General features: G+C 35.5%; 1 protein-coding gene across 2 annotated transcripts in view; it reads right to left on the bottom strand.

Annotated features, from left to right (window-relative positions):
- The window catches only part of PDZRN4 (PDZ domain containing ring finger 4), a gene marked incomplete at its 5' end in the record, with an annotated part of 344,229 nt that overhangs the window by 45,025 nt on the left and 278,418 nt on the right, over positions 1-20,786 (bottom strand). For both annotated transcript variants that reach the window (XM_081058559.1, XM_081058560.1), the window contains 2 exons: positions 16,792-16,894; positions 19,907-20,163. In XM_081058559.1, the coding sequence (XP_080914685.1) occupies positions 16,792-16,894; positions 19,907-20,163 (360 nt within the window). The remainder of the gene's footprint in view (positions 1-16,791; positions 16,895-19,906; positions 20,164-20,786) is intronic.

Raw genomic sequence — 20,786 nt, 5'->3', positions numbered from 1 at the left:
ATGATTTCATTAATATGTAGTATATAAACCAAAAACAACAAAAGAAGACAAACAAATGAGAAACAAAAATTCATAGACTCAGACAATAGTTTAGTGGTTACCAGAGGGTAAGGGGAGAGGGGGTTGGTAGATGAGGGTAAAGGAGATCAAATAAATGGTGATGGAAGGAGAACTGACTCTGGGTGGTGAACACACAATGGGATTTATAGATGATGTACTACAAAATTGTACACCTAAAATCTATGTAACTTTACTAACATTTGTCACCCCAATAAACTTTAATTTAAAAAAAAAGAAAATAGGGCTCATAACCACTTTTCACTTAGGAGAACTATAACACTTTTCCTAAATAATTATTGCTTATTTAAAAAAGCCAACTACTTAGTTTATTTATTTGAATCTATACCATTCCCACTACCTTAGGTCAAGTCTTTTTCATTTCACACCTGAACTATAAAAATTGGCCCCTAGTTTTTTTTTTTTTTATCTTGTTTGCATTTGGTTCCTCCAAATTTGTCCACACTCTTAACAAAAATGGGTCAGTTTGGAATACTAATAAGACACCATCACGCCTCTTCTAACATGGAATGTATTTCCATTGCCTGTAATGTAAAGTCCAAGTTGCTCATTATGACATAAAAGACATTTCTTTATTTGGCCCCTGTCTGGACTCATCCTGTCTCTTTCTACACTCCTCAAAACTTACTTCCCAGGTAGACTTAACTACTAGCAGTTCCTTGAACTTGCTGTGCTTGTGGACACCTTCACACATTTGTACTTGCTCTTGCCTTAAATGTCTGCTTGTTAGAAATTCTTCTCAGGCACCATTACCTCTCTGACCACTCCCTAAAGAGTTAGTCCCTGGTTTCTCTGTGCCACTGATGTATTTTATTTTTGCGTGTCTCCCAGTGGTATAATTACTTATGTTCTCACATCTAGACTGTGAGCTCCTTGATACAAGACTGTGTCTTATTTATTTTGGTTTACCAGTGCTCAGTATAGAATCTGAAATATCATATTGCTCAAAAATACTTATTTCTGAATTTATCTGGGTGCCCATGGCTATCGGATAGTTGAAAGGAAAACAGCTTTATAGTATAGTAGAAGTGGAAGTCATTCCAAAATACTTGGGTCTAAAAGAAAATTTAATGGAATATGAAAAGTAAATGTAAAAAGCCTGCATGGTTAATCATGTATTTCGGGCATTGCATGATTTGTTTTTATATGCAGAAGGATTGAGACCTTAGAGTACAATTTTATTTTTCTTATTTTGATCCAGCTTTATTGAGGTATTATTGAAATATAGGAAAAGTTATGGTATAAAATATGATGATTTGAAATATGTGTATATATTATGAAACAATTACCACAATAATCTTATTCAGTACTTCCATTTCCTCATGTAATTACCAGTTCTTCAAATTTGCCTGTGAAATGTATGCTTCAGATCTATCCCTGTCTTTAATTTTCCATTGCTGCTACTACTACTACGAGAGTTGCTCTTATTCTAGTCTAAAAAGAAAACTAATACTTCATTTATCCGATTTTTAAAGTACAAAAGAAAATCATTCGACAAATACATACTGAAAATATAACTTATATGAGAGATATGAAAAGTTGGAAGAAAGGAGCCAAAAGTCTAACGGGAGAAACTAACATACATTGATGCTAGCATAAACAATCATCTCCTCTCTTGCTCCAAACCCGAGGATGTATAAGAAAAGTATACATTAAAAAATATCACAATGATGCCATAAAATAAGAAAGGGAGTCCTTGATGGATTGGAAACAGAAATCTCAGGAAGATGAAAAGCAGAAGGGATCACATTAAAGCCTGAAGATCAAAGAAGAGAGAATGAGAACCAAGGGACTGATTCTAAAGCAACACTGAACCAGCAAGGCTCTGAGCTTGGAATTCCAAACACACAGCAGGGTTGTGGTGTCACGCACTGTATTCCTCCCCCTCAGTTCTCCCTGCCAGCTCAGAACACCAAGAGCCACAGGTCAGCTTGCTTAACCGTCCCCACATCTCTGAGAGGTAAGGTTGTAGTAGCCCCAAACTTAGAGATAGGACATTGAAGTAAGTCTGGGTAGAACTGTCACAGGATTAGAAGGGAAGGCAGGGAGGTATTGTGGAGGCAGTGGAAGAAGAGCGTTTCAAAAAGATGAAGATGGCCAACAGTACCAAATACTGCCAAAATGACGGTAAAGTAGAAGATATATCTGGATTTGGTCATTCACCTGTTAATTTTCATCCTCACGTCACACTTTAATGGGTTGAGAAATGAATGAGATTTTTCAGTGTAGAGAATCAAACTATTTTTTAAGATGTTCAGGAAAGGGAACAATAGAGAAGATGGATATCAGAGATCCTAACAGACTTCATCTGAGGTTTTTTTGTTTGTTTGTTTGTTTTTCAAATAAAAGACAGATGTATACTTGGGCCTGCTGTGACACTCAAGAGTAGTCTTCCTTGTGTGCAGCTCAAAATTAATGTTTCAAGTGCTTGTAGTTAGTTATACATAAGACATGAAGTTTCTCTTCTGAAGATTCATTTTCTCCTTTCTCCTCAAGGTGCTGAAATTGAAACTTACAATGGTTAAATACTGGATTATAAATATATATATAAAAAGGAACACACACACACATGCACAGAGGATTCCAAAAAAATGTATACCCATTTTAAGGAAGGAAAAAACTGTATTAAAATTGTAATACTCAATATATACCAATAATGAAACACGAATACAAGTCATGTGTACATTTTTTGGCACCCCCAGTATATATATCCCAGCCATTGTATTATATATTCTTATATATTATATTCTCATACATTCTATCCCTTAATATTTAGAAACACTTAATGTTATGCTCTTTGCACAGATGAAGAGCCCATGGCTCAGAGAGGTCATATAAGTACTAAGCAATGGAGTTTTACCTAAGACCACTTAAAGTGTAATTCCAAATAGACCTAAATATATTTTTTCTTTCAATCAGCGTGATACAATCAAACCTTTAATTTGTTGCGAGTAAGAATTTTGAAGTGTTTTCTTCTAATCTAATGGATCGGTTATTTATAGGGGACAATAAATGAAGACTTAATAAAGATAATTTATTTTATATAGTTGGAAAATAAAGAAAACTTGGGTGTCAGGAAACCTTCTAGAATCATTTCCATGTGATTGATCTGATACCCATCAGGTATGGATCACCTTGCATTATTTTGTCATAGACATCTACACTTTGTTTTATGGCTACTATACAGTTACGCATATGTTCAAGACCATTAAGACAAATGACAGGAAATGACTCTAAAAATAATATCTCCATGACTGAGAGAAGTCCCCGAGAGAACACATAGCTTTTTCTGCTTTTAAGAAACATAAAGAATTGAACCTGAATCTGAAATGGCCAGTCTGGTTTTGGAGTGGGGATAATGTTAATGCATTTCCTTCTATGACTGTCAGATAGTAAAACAAATAGAATATTTACATGTGCTGCCACCTATACAAACTGCTCTGGGTAAGTGACCTTGTTTACTTATCCAGCATTGGGTTTTGTTGCATCAAATTGAATTACTAAAAATGTTTTTAAGGTGGACAAATCCCAAAGCACATCATTTGAAAAATTTAGACCTTCAAGTTAACACAGAAGAAAGTAACCAATGGGAACTCTGATTGTGATCTGGGTTATCTGAAGGGGAGAAACAAAAGTTTGAAGTCCTTTCCAACTTTCATTTTGGAAGGAGAGATTTTATTAATTTCTGTGCATATCATACCGGAAGTGATTAAACCTTTCTTAACCAGTAATAGTTAGTAATGTCTTCACTCAGGGAATTACAGTTTTCTTTTGAATTTCCCAACTAATTTGCTCACATGTTCTTAAAGTATATTTAAAACTTTTGTTTAAAAGGATTTATGACTGTCTTTATTTGGCAGGTATTCATGAATAAGCCAAAGAAAGGAAAAATTCTTTAAGGATTATGAACTTCCTGGCTGTAAAAAGGCTCAACAGCTGTTCATGGATCCTTTAGTTACTCATAAACATCCGCTTGGAAATACACTATCCTTCTAATGGTTATTTAGGAGTTCCAGACCGTTTTTATTGGATAAATTACAGGTAATCACACTTTGTAGAATGTGTTAGTTATAGCTTGTTCATATGAGGAAGGTGAAATATTATATACTCTTGACAATTATACACTCTAGAAAAGGACACATACTCCATTACACGTCAAAGAGGAATCTGAATAAGGAAATAAAATAATGAACATTTATTACTTTTGTAACCATAAAAACGTTTTTTGGTTTTTTTTAAGAGAAAGAAAATATTCTTGTCTAGCATCTGCTATTAACTAGCTGTGACAGATAAATCCTTAACCTTCCTGGGCTTCACTTTTCTTTGTCAGTTACATCAAATGTGCTTCTATAACCTTTATATGGTTCAAATTCTATGTCAAAAGTCTCTTAATTTTAATTATCTTCTGTCCATACACAATGTAATTATTTTTTACTCAAATGTGTTTTTATTTTAAAGTTCTACTTCTAATATCGCTTATTATGACTTGATTACTAAAATTCCTTTTATATTTGAAAAGAGAGCTCTTACAATTCTCATTTTAAAGGTACATACTTTCTTTTAAAAACAAGTTTCTATGGCAAATCCCTTCTTTGTTACTGATTCCTATAAAATCTTTCACTTCCTTTGGGGTAGAATATGTGACTTTAAAACCTGGTCTCCTCAGGAGAGTAAAAGAACAGTTGGTTTCAATGTATTTTACACAATAAAGAAAATATATATATATTTAACTGTCAACATTTGGCTACTGTAAAACAAATAGAAATATGAAAAGGGAGTATCTACAAGAAGGTAAAAAGGATGAAATGAAAGCACAGGCAAAAGAGTGAGAGATCGTAGACTGGTCAAATTTTAACTTTGGCTGGTGAATAATTTGTGCTGTAGAACTCAAACTCACAGTTAGGCTTGGGTTCCAAAACAGTGGCTTCTATAAATTATATCAACACCAAGTATAAACACATACTGCCTTAAATGTCCTATCCTAAGGGATGAAATCTGGTCATTTAAAATCTGATGATGTAGGTAAGTGTTATATCTCAGTTCAGTCAAAGTGATTACCAATTTTGTACCATTCATCTTTGCATTTTCCCAGTCTATTCTGTTTATGATGACTATAGGCGTAGATTATTTCTTGTATTTCAAAACACTACTGTTCATTGCTTCATCTGTAAATATCATTAACACTTTTGACAATTTCACTGGGTTTAAATGAGCCAAAATATTTATTTGCTTCATCACCACATTCTAAACACCCTACTAGCCAATGAAGAGGCAGAGTCAGAGACTCTGTGACTCTGTGTGTATGTGTAATACTTTTAGTTATGTTTACTAGAACAGTAAATAATAATTTTTTATTTCGACTTGAAAAATTTTTGATGATATTTTCTCTGATATTTAATTTGAAGAATAAAACAACTGTATGAAAAAAATGAGAATGTCGAAAGAGATTCAGTTCTAAACCCCTTAGAAAAGTTTAGATTGGGAGCCTGCAAGTATATTTAAGATTTAGTCATTGCTTCTATCATTCTACTGTGTGCTTGGTACTCGAAAGAAAAAAATGCATAATACAAGATCCTCCACACTGAGAAAACTCAGAGACTTATGCAGGAGCCCAAAATGAGAACAAATAATAATCATACAATAAGGCAAGTGGAGGAGGATGCAGAGGCCAGAAACCAAGACCCAATGCTTGTTTAAGTGAATAATTGTAATGATATCTTATGACTGTCAATTATTTAACAGTTAATGCAGCATTTTTGTCTCTGCATTCTTATTTCCACCTCCATCACAAAGTCAATGAATCATCAATTTACAAAGTAAGAGAGCAAATGAGAAAGAGAGAAAAAAGGAACTATAAAACAGCCAGGACACATTTAGTACAATGACATTACTAAGTCCTTACCTATCATTAATTAAATGTACATGGATTAAATTCTCTACTCAAAAGCCACAGAGTAGCTGGATGGATTGAAAACACAAGACCCAACTATATATGCCACCTACAAGAGACTCACTTCAGCTTTAAGGACACACATGGGCTCAAAGTGAAAGGATAAAAAAATATATTTCATGTAAGTGGAAACCAAAAGAGACCAGGGATAGTTATACTTACATCACATAAAATGAGTCAAGTGTTGTAATAATAAATAAAGAAGGTCATTATGTAATGATAAAGGGGTCAATTTATGAAGAGGATATTGCAATTGTAAATTTATATGTATTCAGCATCAGAACACCTAAATATATTAAGCAAATACTAATAAATATGAAAAGGTAAACAGTAATACAATAATAATAGAAGACTTCAATACCCCACTTTAAACAATGGATAGGTCATCAAAAATAAATTGATAATCAACAAGGAAATATTGAAAAATCAATAAAGAAACATTGGAACTGAAATATACTTTAGACCAGGGAATCTAACATACATATACAGAACATTCAATCCAACAGAAGAAGAATACACTTTCTTATCAAGAACACACAGAACGTTCTTCAGAATAAATCACATGTTAGTTTACAAAACAAGTTTAGCAAATTTAGAAGATTGACATCATATTAAATATCTTTGATGACCACAATAGTATGAAAGTATAAATCAATAATAGGAGAAAAGTTGGAAAATTCACAGATATGTGGAAATTAAACAACACACTGCTCAACAACCAATGGTCAAAGAAGAAATCAAATGGGAAATCAAAAAAATTGCTTGAAACAAATAAAAATGGAAATACAACATGCCAAAGCATATGGAATACAGCAAAAGAAGTCCTAAGTGGGAAGCTAAAGTGATAAATGCCTACATTAAGTAAAAAGAAAGATCTCAAATAAACAGCCTATTTTTACATTTCAAGGAACTAGAAAAAGAATAATGAACTAAGCCCAAAGTTAGCAAAAGGAAGGAAATAACAGAAATAAATGAAATATAGACCATAAAAACAATAGAAATGATCAATGAAGGTAAAAACTGACTGTTTGAAGATAAAACCTGAGAAACCTTTAGCTAGATTAAGAAAAAAGAGAAGACTCAAATAAATAAAATCAGAAATGAAAGAGGACCACAGAAATTGAGACCACAGAAATACAAAGGATCCTAAGAGACTGCTATGAACCACTACATGCCAACAAATTGGATAACTTAGAAGACATGGACAAATTCCTGGAAACATGGAACCTACCAAGACTTAATCTTGAAGATATAAAAATCTGAACAGACGAATAATGAGTAGAATATTGTATTAGTAATCAAAAACCACCCAGCAAAGAAAAGCCAAAGACTAGATGGTTTTACTGGTAAATTGTACCAAAAATTTAAAGAATTGATGCCAATCCTCAAATTCTTCCAAAAAATCTAAGAGTGAACACTTCCAAACTCATTTTATGAGGCTAGAATTACCCTGATATCAAAAGCAGATAAAGACACTGGAAAACAAGAAAACTACAGGCCAATATCCCAGATGAATATAGGTGCAAACGTTTTCAACAAATATTAGCAAACTGAATTTAACAGCACATTAAAAGAGTCATACAGCACGATCAAGTGGGATTTATCCATGGAATGCAAGGACGGTTCAATATATTCAAGTCAATAAATGTTATACACCACATTTAAAAAATGGAAGATAAAAATCATATGATCATCTCAATAGATGCAGAAAAAGCATTAGACAAAAATTCAACGATTTCATGGTGAAAAACTCTCAGCAAATTAGGTATACATGGAATGTTCCTCAACATAATAAAGGCCATATATGAAAAGCCCACATCTAACATGCTCAATGGTGAAAGATTGAAAGTTTTCCCCCTAAGATAAAAAACAAGACAAGGGTGCCCCCTCTCATCACTCCTATTGCCATAGAAATTAGACATAAAGAAGAAAAAAAAGGCAACCTAATCAGAAAGGAAGAAGTAAAATTGTTTCCGTTTGCATGATCTTATATGTAGAAAATCCTAATGATCCCAGTGAACAACTGAATTAATAAACAAATGCAGCAGAATTGCAGGATACAAAATCAATATACAGCAATCAGTTGAGCTTCTATACACTAGCAACAAAATAGCTGAAAAAGAAATAAAAAAAAACATAATCCCATTCACAATAGCATCAAAAACAATAAAACATTTTGAAGTAAATTTAACATTTAACTAAGGAGGTGAAATATCTGTGCACTGAAAACTTTAAGACTTTGATGAAAGAAATTGAAAGAGACACAAATAAATGGAAAGGTATCCTGTGTTCATTGACTAGAAGAATTGATATTGTTATGACACAATGTTCATACTATCCAAAGCCATATATAGATTTAATGGAATCTCTTTCAAAATTCCAATGGTATTTTTCACAGAAATAGAAAAAAAAATTCTAAAATTTGTATATGAAACCATAAAAGACCCCAAATAGCCAAAGTAATCTTGAGAAAGGAGAATAAAGCCGGAGGCATTTCTAAGTAGCAAATGCATACAGGTTAACTTGGTCTAAATACTAAAATTAATGTCAGAGATAATACGGAGAGGTGTATTACTTGGTGTAATATGGTAGTAGACACAGACTAATGTGTGGCCATATGACTGTGTGTGCTCTCTTTATAAAAAAAAGCTGTAAAATGTGGGTTGATACGTTTGAAATGTTAAAATATTTGTAAAATATTAAAGGATTTGACTATGCATTTGTCTCACTTTACTTAACTTAGATACCAAACTAACATGGTATCTCCACGAAGCTCACGTGAGGTTGCTGTCACTCAAGAGGTAAATGGCCCCTTCATGACACAGGGCTAGATTTAGGGCAAGACTCCTTGTTTGGGTTCCTCCCACCAGATTATATTGCCTCTGGAAGGAACATTTGGAATCCTTTACTGTGATTTGCTTTGTATTGAAAAAGCCAGCTCTCCTTTCTTTGCCCTTATGAAAACAGTTCTTTGAAAGCAGAATAGAAGTCATTGGGAAAACATGATTTGAAATGCAAATGTTCACCTTAAATACAACCTTTCACAAACACCTTTCAGTAATGCATTGTAATCATCTGAATGTGTATCACGAGTGTCTTCAAATAAAAATTGAATGTCAGCGTTTTGATAAAACTCATGTACACAGTGAAAGGAATCTCTTTATATCTAGATTCCTCCTAAAGTAAATGTGCCCATGGTTACATTGTTTAATAACCAACTTGGAAGGTTAAATTTGCTTTTCATTGTTTTCTTAGGAAATAAGGGTTAGTGTTGTGATAATCAGTGGGGGAAAGATAGATTTGCCTCATGTTTGTTTTATGAAATTACATGACCAAATTAACAGCAATACTAATCTCATTTCCTTCAGTAAGAAATCTAAAAGGATCACAATAACTGATGACTATTTCCGACTTTGTGGTATTTTATTTTTCTAGTCATCCTTAAGGAGAGCTTTTTAAAAATAGAAAGTCACAACTAAATTCAATTTAATAAATATGGGTATTCAAAGAAAGAAATTCTGAGTCATTGCTTAGAATAATAGGATTATATAAAATATGATCCCAAAATCTCAGCAACGTTCAACAAGTATAAAAACTAGGACAACCATATAATGTTTTGAACAACTAGGACATTTCTGAAAGTGAAAGAGAGTGCTATTCATCATGAAAGCGAAACATTGGCCATACAAGAAGACAGTTTAGGTTAAACCAGGATGTATGGTTATCCTAACATGAACGGAACACCAGTCATTCTTCATCTATGTCAGTTAGCAAGTCTATCTACAAATTTCTCCAGTTGATATGTTTGGAGTAAAACATGTATATTTTTCTTGTTAGAAAGGCAACAAAAAAATCCAAACAGTCTTTTATAATCTGGCAAAACTGTAGGCTTAAACCTATTTACTCTAATTACTAGGTTGTTAAATTATTTTGAGAAAAAAGACAAAGATTTTTCACACTTTATTTCAAATTTCTATTCTCTATTAGCTTTATTCCCTACTTCCCCCCCCCATTTAACCCTTTGTGCTTGTTTTCAGGACACTCATAAAATAAGAACAGTAGCAGCACCAATCAATAATTTATTCAGTCATTCTGCAAATGCTGCTGAGTTCCCACTCTCTGCCCGGGCCTATGCTAGGCTCTCCTGATGAGAGATAATTAGAAGTGGTCACTTCTGGTAAGAAAGACAAACGATTTAGAAGAAAAAGATAAGTATAAATTACTATAACCCAGGGCATAATAATATATATCTATATCTATAACTCTCTATATATGTATATGTGTGTGTACATATACATATATATTTGTATATATATAATTTTATATATAGTACATATATTTGTATATATGTATATATATTGTGTGTATACATAGTGAATATATATATATATTTATGTATATTATGTATATATATGTATATATATATATATAAAATGTAGTATGGGAGTTCAGTGGTGGGAAAGCTATATGAGAAAGGTGTTCGGGAGCAGAGAGGCCCATAAGTAACGTCACAGAAGAAGGAAAACACATGGCTTCTTTGAGTGTTGCTAAACTGTGGAGTTTGACCTCAAGATGTCTGGAAAAGCAGGGTGGTGACTGAGTACAAAGGATTTTCAATGCCAGGCAGAGAATGTTAGAGTTAATTCAAGGGCTCGAATCATAGGAGATGATGAACAGAGAAAGATCCTATGAGAGTGCCCTTGAGGAGTGGTGAGTAGGATGGACTGTAGAGACTAGAACTGACTGTCCTGAGGTGATCTAGAAATAGAGTAACGTTCTAGGCAGGGGAGGAGGCAGTGGAGGTATGAAGGAGGAGCATGCCCCAGAGGGTCTGGAAATATAAGCCCAAATATATGTCAACTGACTGGTTTGGCCTCCATGATTAAGATTTTAATTTGACCCAATAGAGAAAAGGGTGGCATCATTAACAGATATTGCAATGAACCAACTCCAAACTGACCAAACACCATTTTATCTTTTTTTTTTTTTTTTTTTTTTTTTTTTTTTTTACACCATTTTATCTTAAATGGTCAAGTAATAAAAATATTTTCACACTTCGTCTAGATCAGTTTTCAATTCAATACATTTTCCAAAAGAATAAAACATATGAAGGTGATATTTTTTTAAATGGATGATTTTATTGTGCCAGTAGTAAGTGGTACAGAATCATTTGGATATTTCATTAATAATTCTAAAATGTGACTAGCAAGTGGAAGAAAAGGGACTGGTGAAATATAAAGAAAGCATCCACTGAATGAAAAAAGGCTGAAGATTCTACGCTTTCATACTCTACACACACTATTTTTCTCTTTCTCTACTGTCCACTGCAACATAAGGATAATATCTAGTCTCTTTAAGAGCTATGTGTCAACCCAAAACATATTCCTTCCATCACTTGTTTTCAAATTCTTTGACCCATGTCCCTCTCTAAATACCCAGAGATTGCCGGAGTCAGAATTGACTCCCTGGGGAGGCGCTCAGTTCCCTGTCCATTGTAGGGTATCGCAAACTTGCTGAGTGATCCCTTGGTGAAGAAGTTACAGATAAAAAGAGTACAAAGGTGGATTAGACAATGTGTCAACTTCATACCAAGTATGAGAATCTATGATTTTATTAAATGGTAATTGGTAAAGATGAGTTTTCATGGAGACCATTTAAATTCTAGTTCATTACTTATCTCTCCCCATTCCCCCTTATTTCGGCCCTTTCCTTAGAAGTGTTTAACTGAAACAAAGATGGTACTAAGAGTAGGATCCTTGACATAAAGAACAAATACCTATTACAAAGGGAAAAAAGATCTGTTGTAACTGCATGGCAGTCCCAGGTTCCTTTCTAATTCCTTTGTATAAAAAGGAGGAAAGGCACTGCACTGCCCAGAAGTTGGTCCATGGAGACGGCAAGAATTCATTTATTTGTTCATCAAATATTGAGCCCCTATTATGAAACAGGGGATGTGACGCAATGACGAACAAGGCAGATAAGGCCTCTGCCCTCACAACCTAGAAAGGAGCTACAGAGCTCTCTCACACGTGTACCTGGAAGATTTTACCCAAAGCTGGCTTCGCAAATCATGCAGCTGCTCAAATGATATCACTGAAATTTAGTTAATGTTTATCCTCTTGTTAACTTCTGAATGAACATCTCCTTGATTCATACTTCTCTTTTCTTTAACTAAGTAAGAGAGAGATTATATATTTAAATTCTCACAAACACTCTACACCTATTCTAAGGGATCTAGCTCTGGGAAATAAATTTTGCAAAATGACACTTCTCGGCATAGCATAATGGTTTACTTATGCTTTGCATAAAAATTGTGAAGAACTCTTTAATATGCTAAATGTTCTTTCCTATTTATAGACATTGGCCCAAGTTTGGTTTTTGGTTAACATGTACACAGAAATTTGATACATACAGAAGGTTCTCCTTTTCACCTTTAATACCTCTTCAAGCAAACTGCTAAGTTCCTTTTCATCTTGTTGACAATACGCACCTAAGGGGAACTCTAAGTGTACTTAATTCAGATTGTTGGATATGTTTCTTCAGCCTGATCTTAGGGGGAAGCAGTAAAAATGATTTCAAATAGCATTTTCAAGTGATGGAAATCTGTAGGATCAGAAATGTTGGTTATATTATTTACTTGTCTTGGATAACGTGATGTTTCATGCTGTCAAAATGTTGCACTGATTAGTTAGTTCTCCAACTCTATCAGCACTGACATTTGAGAGTTAACAGCAAATGCTAGAGAAAATTCAACATCTTCCTTGCACTCAGGCAGTAGCAAACATATCTTTATTAGGAGTTGGGTGAAAGAATGCTATATTTCTCGAAGCTTTTCCCTTTAAATTATTTCTGGTAGAGGTTGGATTTGAGATCTGCCTCTGACTTGCTAAGGGCTATTTATGATTTATTTCAACCTTTAGCTGGCTCTAGAAAAAAAAAGAACAAAGTTGAAAATAAAGAAGAGGAGATGCTTATCCTCAGTGGTATTTCAGTAGACGGAGCACCCTGACTCTTATGATAAGTGCATTGTTTACATTTAAAAACATTTTTACTTTTTCTCTCAAAAATAAAATTAAAATCCTTCATCATTTTTAATTGGAGAACAAGTGCCATCATTTTTTAAAGAGAACAAATTTCAAGCAGTGTATCTTTTAATGCAGACTGTTCCTCTGAGACTTTTCTGAGGCACAGTGGGAGAATTTTAAACCTAGTTCAATAATTTTCTTAGGCAAAGTGGTGATAGGCCATGGTGAGATATAGGTGTCATTAAAATTTTATAGGGGTCCCTAACACACCACAGTCACCATAACATTGACACATTGACCATAATGTCTCCAAAGAAGCATTTGCTGTCTATCATAGCTCTGATGGGAGCTGTTACAGTCAATCAATGCAATAATCTGCATGTTAAAAAGTACCGAAGTATGTATTTACAGAGTAGTCAGATCTGTTTTGGTCTAGTGGGTCAATAATCTACGTACTAAAAGTCCCTAAATATACATTCATAAGATAGACAAATCAGCTTTGGTTCACTGAGTCAACAGTAAGTAGGCCTTTATAAAAAGGTTTAGGTAGTTGCATAGTTTGCACTTTAGCAAGTTCAGAAACGCAGTTCTCTACACTTTCTGTCATTTAAAGAGTGGATTTGCTATGCTAATTTCAGTGGATGTCAGAAGCTGTGTTTCACTCTGGCCTATGATATTTTGCCTTTAAAAAGTCAGAAGTAAAACCGCTATAACCTAAACTATATTCAAGCTATGAGGCAAGTAATGGAAACACAGACTTTTAGGCAGAGCCCTCCGCACCAGGGTGGAGGGTATCCTTCAAGACTGTCTTAGCGCTTCCTCCATCACCATCCAGGTCCAGTCCACAGCTGCCTGTCACCTGACTGCTCTGCTGTAGCCTTTGCTTCCTCACTGTCAGTCTCATGCCAGCAGCCAGAGGGATCTTGCTAGGGCTTCAGAACATGGCCCTGCTCTTTCTTCTCCAGCAACTTTGCGTTTCATGGTAAAAGCCAAAGGTTCCTCAAGCTATGCCCCTCCTCACTCTAAGTTCATCTCCTACCATCTTCCCCCTTGCCATTGTTGCCAGGGCACACTGGCTTCTGCTGTTCTTTGAACGCACCAGGCATGCTCCTGCTTCAGGTCCTTTGTGTTTCCCTTCCCTCTATCTGGAAAGCTCCTCCCTCAGATATCCACATGGCTAGCTCTCTTACTTCCTTTGGCAGTCTTAGGAGAGAGGTCTGCCCTGAACCACCTTGTATAAGATAACAACCCCCCATCCCAACACCATGCATTTCTTTCTACATTACCCAGGCTTGTTTTTCTCCATAAGCACTCACGGATCACCATTTAATATACTACGTCATTGCTTATTTGTTTATTATCCATTTCTCTCCCCTAAAGGTTAAGCTCTACTAGGGAAGGGGCTTCATGCATCCCAAACTTAGATGAGAATTTGGCATCTTTAAGTGCTCATGAAATATTTATGATACAAATGAATGAAAGCAGATGAAATAGAGTCTTCTTTCTACTTCCCCAACTACCTGCTGGTGTGTATACATATTTAGGGTGAGAGAGAATGAGTATCTCTTTCTGAGATAAAGTCCTCTCTTTGGCCAGTTTCCTATAATATTTTCTAAGTGGCACGAAACGGGTCCTCCATGAAGGTTCTCATCCATTGCATCCCCAGAGCTACTGGGCTATGACAGAGCTCTTGGAGGAGCTGGGGTCATCCTGCTGGTCACAGAAACACTTGACCAGTCTGCTTCTAAGTACAAGAGAATATCCAGATGAGATTAGCATTTCTAAATCTCTCCCACTTATGTGGTGGCCACAATCAGCCCTGGTGACAGCAGCAGCAGTGGACTGACTAGATTTTACAGTCTAACCTGAGGCCACCATGATGGATGGTGTGTGCACCTCTGCCATGTAACTGTCACGAACTGGGGAGTACTGGGTAGAATCATTATTCTCTCCTAAACTTGGTCAATTATCCTTGGGGTATTCCCTCAAGTCTCTACCCTGACCTTGAACTATGCATTATGTTCTCAAATGTATCCTCTCCCATGATTAAGGCTTGTCACAGTAACTTCTTTCTTATTTAAATTTCACAGGAACATTCTTTATTTCAATCACTCAGAAAGGTGCCTTTGGCTACAGAATCACAACTGACAGCAAATTAATGACTATGATGTTATGATTAGTTGAGATTACAGGCTACAGAAGACTTGTCTGAGCATTTACCCCTGTCATCACACTGATGCTGGCATCTATCAGTGATTCCTATTGGTCAAAAACGTCGTAGTTCAGTTACAGTAGTCCTATAGGAAGGTAAGGAAACCTGTCTGGAATGTCATATTCAATGATATGTTAATTAATTGAAAGTTTTTTTTACTATTAACCTGCTTAGACTAAGTGAGTCTGTCTCCCATGCCCTCCCCCAGCACACAGATTTATTTTAATCAAGTTTTAAGGCACACGCTAAATGAAAAGCTGAAGGTAATTTCAATCCCCAAACCCAAAGTATTCATTAACTGAAAGGAAAACATCATTTAATCTTGAATTATTTGGGTAAGTGACTCAATTTTGTAATTTATTTTGCATGAGTAGACAAAACTTAATGGATATTTCAGTATAGACCAGTACTTGAGTGGATTTATAAAATAAAACTTTTCAATCAACTTAATGGAGAGGAGAGGATAAAAATTAACATGAACAATAACAATGACAAAACCTTCTACTCAGATACTAAGTATCATTCCACATCCTTCCAAATTCTGGCTGAAAAGCAATAATGATTTCTATAATCCCCAGCAATGACTTTTGCAGGGAGAAGGTTTCAAATAAACATCTATTTGCTTTAGGTGAGCTTCACTGAATCAGCCTTATTTGATTTCAGATTCTCCTAAGGGAAGAGATTTCAGGATTTCCTGGTTGTAAAATGGAAAACAACATTTGGCTGAACTTGTATGACATCATCTAAAGCATTAAAGGGCAGATAATCATGGGTTCTCTGCCTGTTTACCAAAGCTTCTTTACCTCTTCAATCTATTTTATTTCCAAATGTCAGAGGAGTCTGACACCTTTCAAAGATTTACAGACTGCAGAAGCAGAGGAAATATTAGGATAGATCTTTTAACTTTTGTGAAAGCTCTTAAATAATTAATAGGCGGGCTTTTGAAATTACTATATATCATAGTACAGATACTCTAACATATACCTTGTGAAGGCTAAACATAATTTAACAACAAAGGGCTTGAGGCCATCCCTCTTTCTAGAAAGTCATTAAAACTGCTCTTTAGAGTACACACTTGAATCCCAAATAAAAAGAACATTGAATTTGTGACGGGAAGGAATATAACATGTAACAAAATTTAATTTACCAGTTCCAACTAAAATATTACACAATGAATGAAAATAATAAGCACCATCTTGGTTTTAAATACAATTTCTTTTCCAAACTCTACTTGGAAATTCTCTTATATTACAGAAAGAAGAAAAAAATATGTAGCTGCCATAATACTATTTATAAAAAGCAACAGCGTGAGCAAATTAATTTGAAGTTTATATTACAAAAATGTTTTCCAATATACTTAAAATACTAGAGCCAAAAGGCTAAAACAAATATTTAAAAGACCTTATTCCAGATATATACTAGACAAAATATTTCCCCCAGTAATAAATTAATTTTGTCTTTGTCATGCAAAACCCCTCAGCTGTAACTTTGTGAAGAAATGTGAAGTGGTGTGAAAATGATCTTACCTCATATTCAAAGTCCTCTGTTCTGTCTGTAACAGCAGGCAAGCTGGAAAGATACTCGTTGTCCTCATAAAATTCATGCTCCATCGGGTGAAGAGAATGGCAGCTATGGGGAATGTAGCAATATGATAGGGATGGATCAAAAGGGTTGCTTTCAAGATTAAAAGTGATTTTAGAATTTCACTTTAGTTTTTTCTGCTTTGCAATAAGACCTATACTTGATCTAGCCTTTACATGAACTACCGCTCAAAATGAGCAATTGCTTTTCTTTCTCCACCTGCATGACGTCCATCAATTTGATTTTCTGAGAGAATTCAAAGATAAGGGCCCATGGTCAGAGCTACATTCTGTGAAGCCTGATGTGAATTCTTTGACAGGCCACGGTGCTTTATTGATACTCTCTGGTCTGCTGCCATTCCACCAAACGTGACTTGCTCCATATATGGGTATGTGGCATTTGAGATTAGAGTCTACCCAAAGAGGAATGTTTTATAACAAAGTACTACCCATTTCATAATACACAGCCCCAAACTGGTTTTTGAAATCAGTTTTCAAAAGCACATATTTTTCAGATTGTGACACGTACTCACATTGCCACCATTCCTTAAGACCTCCTTTCTCATTCTCTCTCCTAACCCACATTTTCCCTTCTTTGATAAAAGGCACGAGTATAAATCTTAAAGAGCATTCATGGTGATCACTTACTGGAAACTTCTATAAGTCACAGGTGTTTCAAAAGGAGGGGAATCCAGGGCTTTGTATATGACTTTTATACATCCTTTAACTTTTGGGCAACGTTTTAAATAATTGATAGAATTGCTTTCAAATTACTATATGCTATGATAGATACTACACACTACACCATATAAAGGCTAAGCACAGTTCAACAACATAGGGCATGAGGTCATCTCTATTTCTAAAAGTCAATGAAAAAAACGGAAGTGCAGTGAACCAAGTGCATTGCAGGGGAGACAGCTAAGCTCTGCCAGTGTGGATGCTCTTGAAAGTTGGAGTTAGTAACATACATTAGTTCCGTTACACTAAATGAAAGGTGTTAGAGACCTAGCCTTGTGCCCTGAAACAGTCAGTGTAAATATTCTACCAGCCTCTTCTCACTACTATTGGCTCCACACAGAGTGAAGCAATATGGGTCCAAATAACAAAAGCAGTACATGCGGCACCTTGCTTGCCGGTCTAACAGGTAAACCCTCCTTGCTTAAATCTGGACTGGCTCTGCAAAACCCACTTGGGCTGGCAAAATGTCAAAGCTTGCTGTTTGGGGCATCTGATGTGTTTCTCTCATCTTTCTGTCAATAAGAAGAAAGCCATTCCGGGAGGAACTACTCATTCATTCAATAAACATTTATTGCATGTCTACCAGGTGCCAGGTCCTATGCCAAGTGCTGGAAATACATTGGTGCACAAAATACAATCCTTGCCCTATTATTTGGGTAAGGCAGCAAAGTGGGAATTTTAATGTAGTGTGATAATGAAGCAGAAAATACAGAAGTTGTGAGAGCACTTGGTGGGGATGTACCTACCGCAGCCCTAGGGCGTTTGCTAGAAGAGGTTGCTAAGATCTGCAAGGAATGACACACTTGGGTTCACATTTTTGCTCAGAAGCCTGGCCCTTTCACTTCTTTCCTATGTGTTTATTGCCAAGTTATTTAATATGTGTGGCGTGTGTATGGTAATATAATACACTCCCTCCAAAGATTGTTGTGAGGACTAAATGAGTTAATGAATGTAAAACACTTGAAGTATTCCCTAAAACATGTTAAATGAGCTAATAAATATTGGCTATCATTATTCAATCAAAAGAGTATTTATTGTGTGGCTACTCTGGGTCAGGCTGTAGTAATGGATATTACGTATGTATTTGTTTATCTTGTGTATTGTTCATCTTTCCCTCTAGCATATAAGCTCCAGGAAGTGGTGAGTTTATTCTGGTTCCCAGTTTTATGCCCAGCACCGAGTTCCAGTGTCTGACATAAGGGGCTATTTAATAAGTAATGGATGAATGAATAGAGTCATGAGCAAGACAAACAGAGCCCCTGCCCTCCTGGAATTTGAGGTTTCAAGGAGTGTTTTCCAAAAACATGGTGGCACATTAAAATTTTCTAGAGAGATGTCTGAAAAATTCTGATGACTAGATCTCACTCTGAAAAACTTCTATTGAATCGGACTGAGGTGGGATTCAGGCAATTAACTGATAGTTCTTTTCCAAGTTCCCAGATGATTTTAAAGTATACTGAAATAGGCTTACAAAAGCCACTAAAGGGCAGGGAAGTGGTATGATTAGATCTGCGTTTTACAAAGTGGAGAATGGAGTACAGTAGGCAATGAAAATGTAGTCTGAAGAGACTACATTTGTTGCTTTTATAAATCAAACTCTTAATGTTTGAATATTTACTTAAAAGTTTATAGAACAAAATATATGGGTCAAAACATACTCCCAAGACTATACAAGTAGGACTATTTGAATAAAATATCTATAACTGTCTTTAAATTAGGTGAAAAAAAATTGGGAAGAAATATTCCTTTAATAGTTCCTTATTTCATAGTTCTATACTTATCCTCTGACAGCCAAGGCCTTTTGTTTACATCTCAATATACTGGATAATTGCTTTCTTTGGAGAATTGCACTTCAATTAGATTAATTTCCTAGTTTCTCCTTTAAAGAAGAGAAAAGCAAAAGAGTGAGAGACTGAGGCGACCCACAGAGGAGAATATAGTGCCAACATGCCACTTCTGTGTCAGTCTTAATAAGGTTTTTGGCAGCTTTGGTGAGAAAAGCGATTTCCCTGACCAGCGCTCAAGTAGCATGAGGCTTTTGATTACTGGAAATACAAAGATGAACTAATCAGAGACAGAATTTTTCACTGCATCTCAGAAAGTCTGATTCCTGAGGTAACACAACTGTGAGGGTCAGGGAAAGTCACAAGCAGGGACAGCTGAGAACTAATTGGATGTAGATACATTGGAGACATTTTCCAAACAGAACTGAACACCTGTCTCCGTAATTGTCAACTTGCTAGTGTGAGTGATTCTTTCCAGCACCTACTTTAAATGATGAATGGAAACAAACAGGGCCGAGGGAGAAATGACAGAAAAGTACCTGTCTGAGAGCAGAAATGGACAGATGTCTGGCACTGGAGGGGTAGGTGGCCGAAGTTTGGCCAGGGCCATGATGTGCTCGAAGGTGATGTCCGTCTGAGTGCTGGCATTCATGAGCTGCACATCTGGGGTCATGCCATAGATTGGTTTACTGAGAGGCGTCCGCCTTAGCACCTGAACCACGATGGGCTCCTTGGCATTTCGGAAAGCTTCCACTGCCTCTTCATGGGTGGCCTTTGAGAGATCCTTCCCATTGACCTGTGAAGATGGAAGGACATTGCTCATCTCAGAGGAAAGAACAGAAAGGCTGTCATGATAGATTAATAAAAGGTGGGAAAGGGAGGTTTAAACCAACTCTGATATGAATTTTGTAAAGGACTATTTAATCAGACATTGACATTTACTGAACTATTCACCCATTGTTTTCTCAAGGAAAACAATGACTTCAGGCATCTTTAGGAAGTACACAATCAGAATTATTAGTAAAGATTTAAAAATTTAAATAACACTTCGGCCTCAGAAAATGCTCACTAAAATCTTCAGATAAGTAGAAATGTTAAGCATATCTATTTTTATGATCAATCTCATGGTGGGATTTTAAATATTTTATCAAAGTCTTCCTGACCTGAAATCTACTTTTTTTGGATATTGTCATACTTCTTTCATATTCATCATCTTCTTGTCAAAAACCATGTTTTATCCATGATCATTTATATTTTATCCCAAATCCTTTCTATTCGAAGTGTGGTCTGTGGACCAATAGCAGATGCATCACCTAAGAGATTATTAGAAATGTAGAGAACCTGGTCCTACTCCAGACCTCCCAAATCAGAACTGGCATTTTAACAAGATCCAAGCTGATTTATATGATATGCACACAA

The sequence above is a fragment of the Rhinolophus hipposideros genome (assembly GCF_964194185.1).
Source record: "Rhinolophus hipposideros genome assembly, chromosome: 9".
Taxonomy (NCBI): domain Eukaryota; kingdom Metazoa; phylum Chordata; class Mammalia; order Chiroptera; family Rhinolophidae; genus Rhinolophus; species Rhinolophus hipposideros.
The sequence above is the reverse complement of the archived record's forward strand: the minus strand, read 5'-3'. Positions and strand labels throughout refer to the sequence as shown.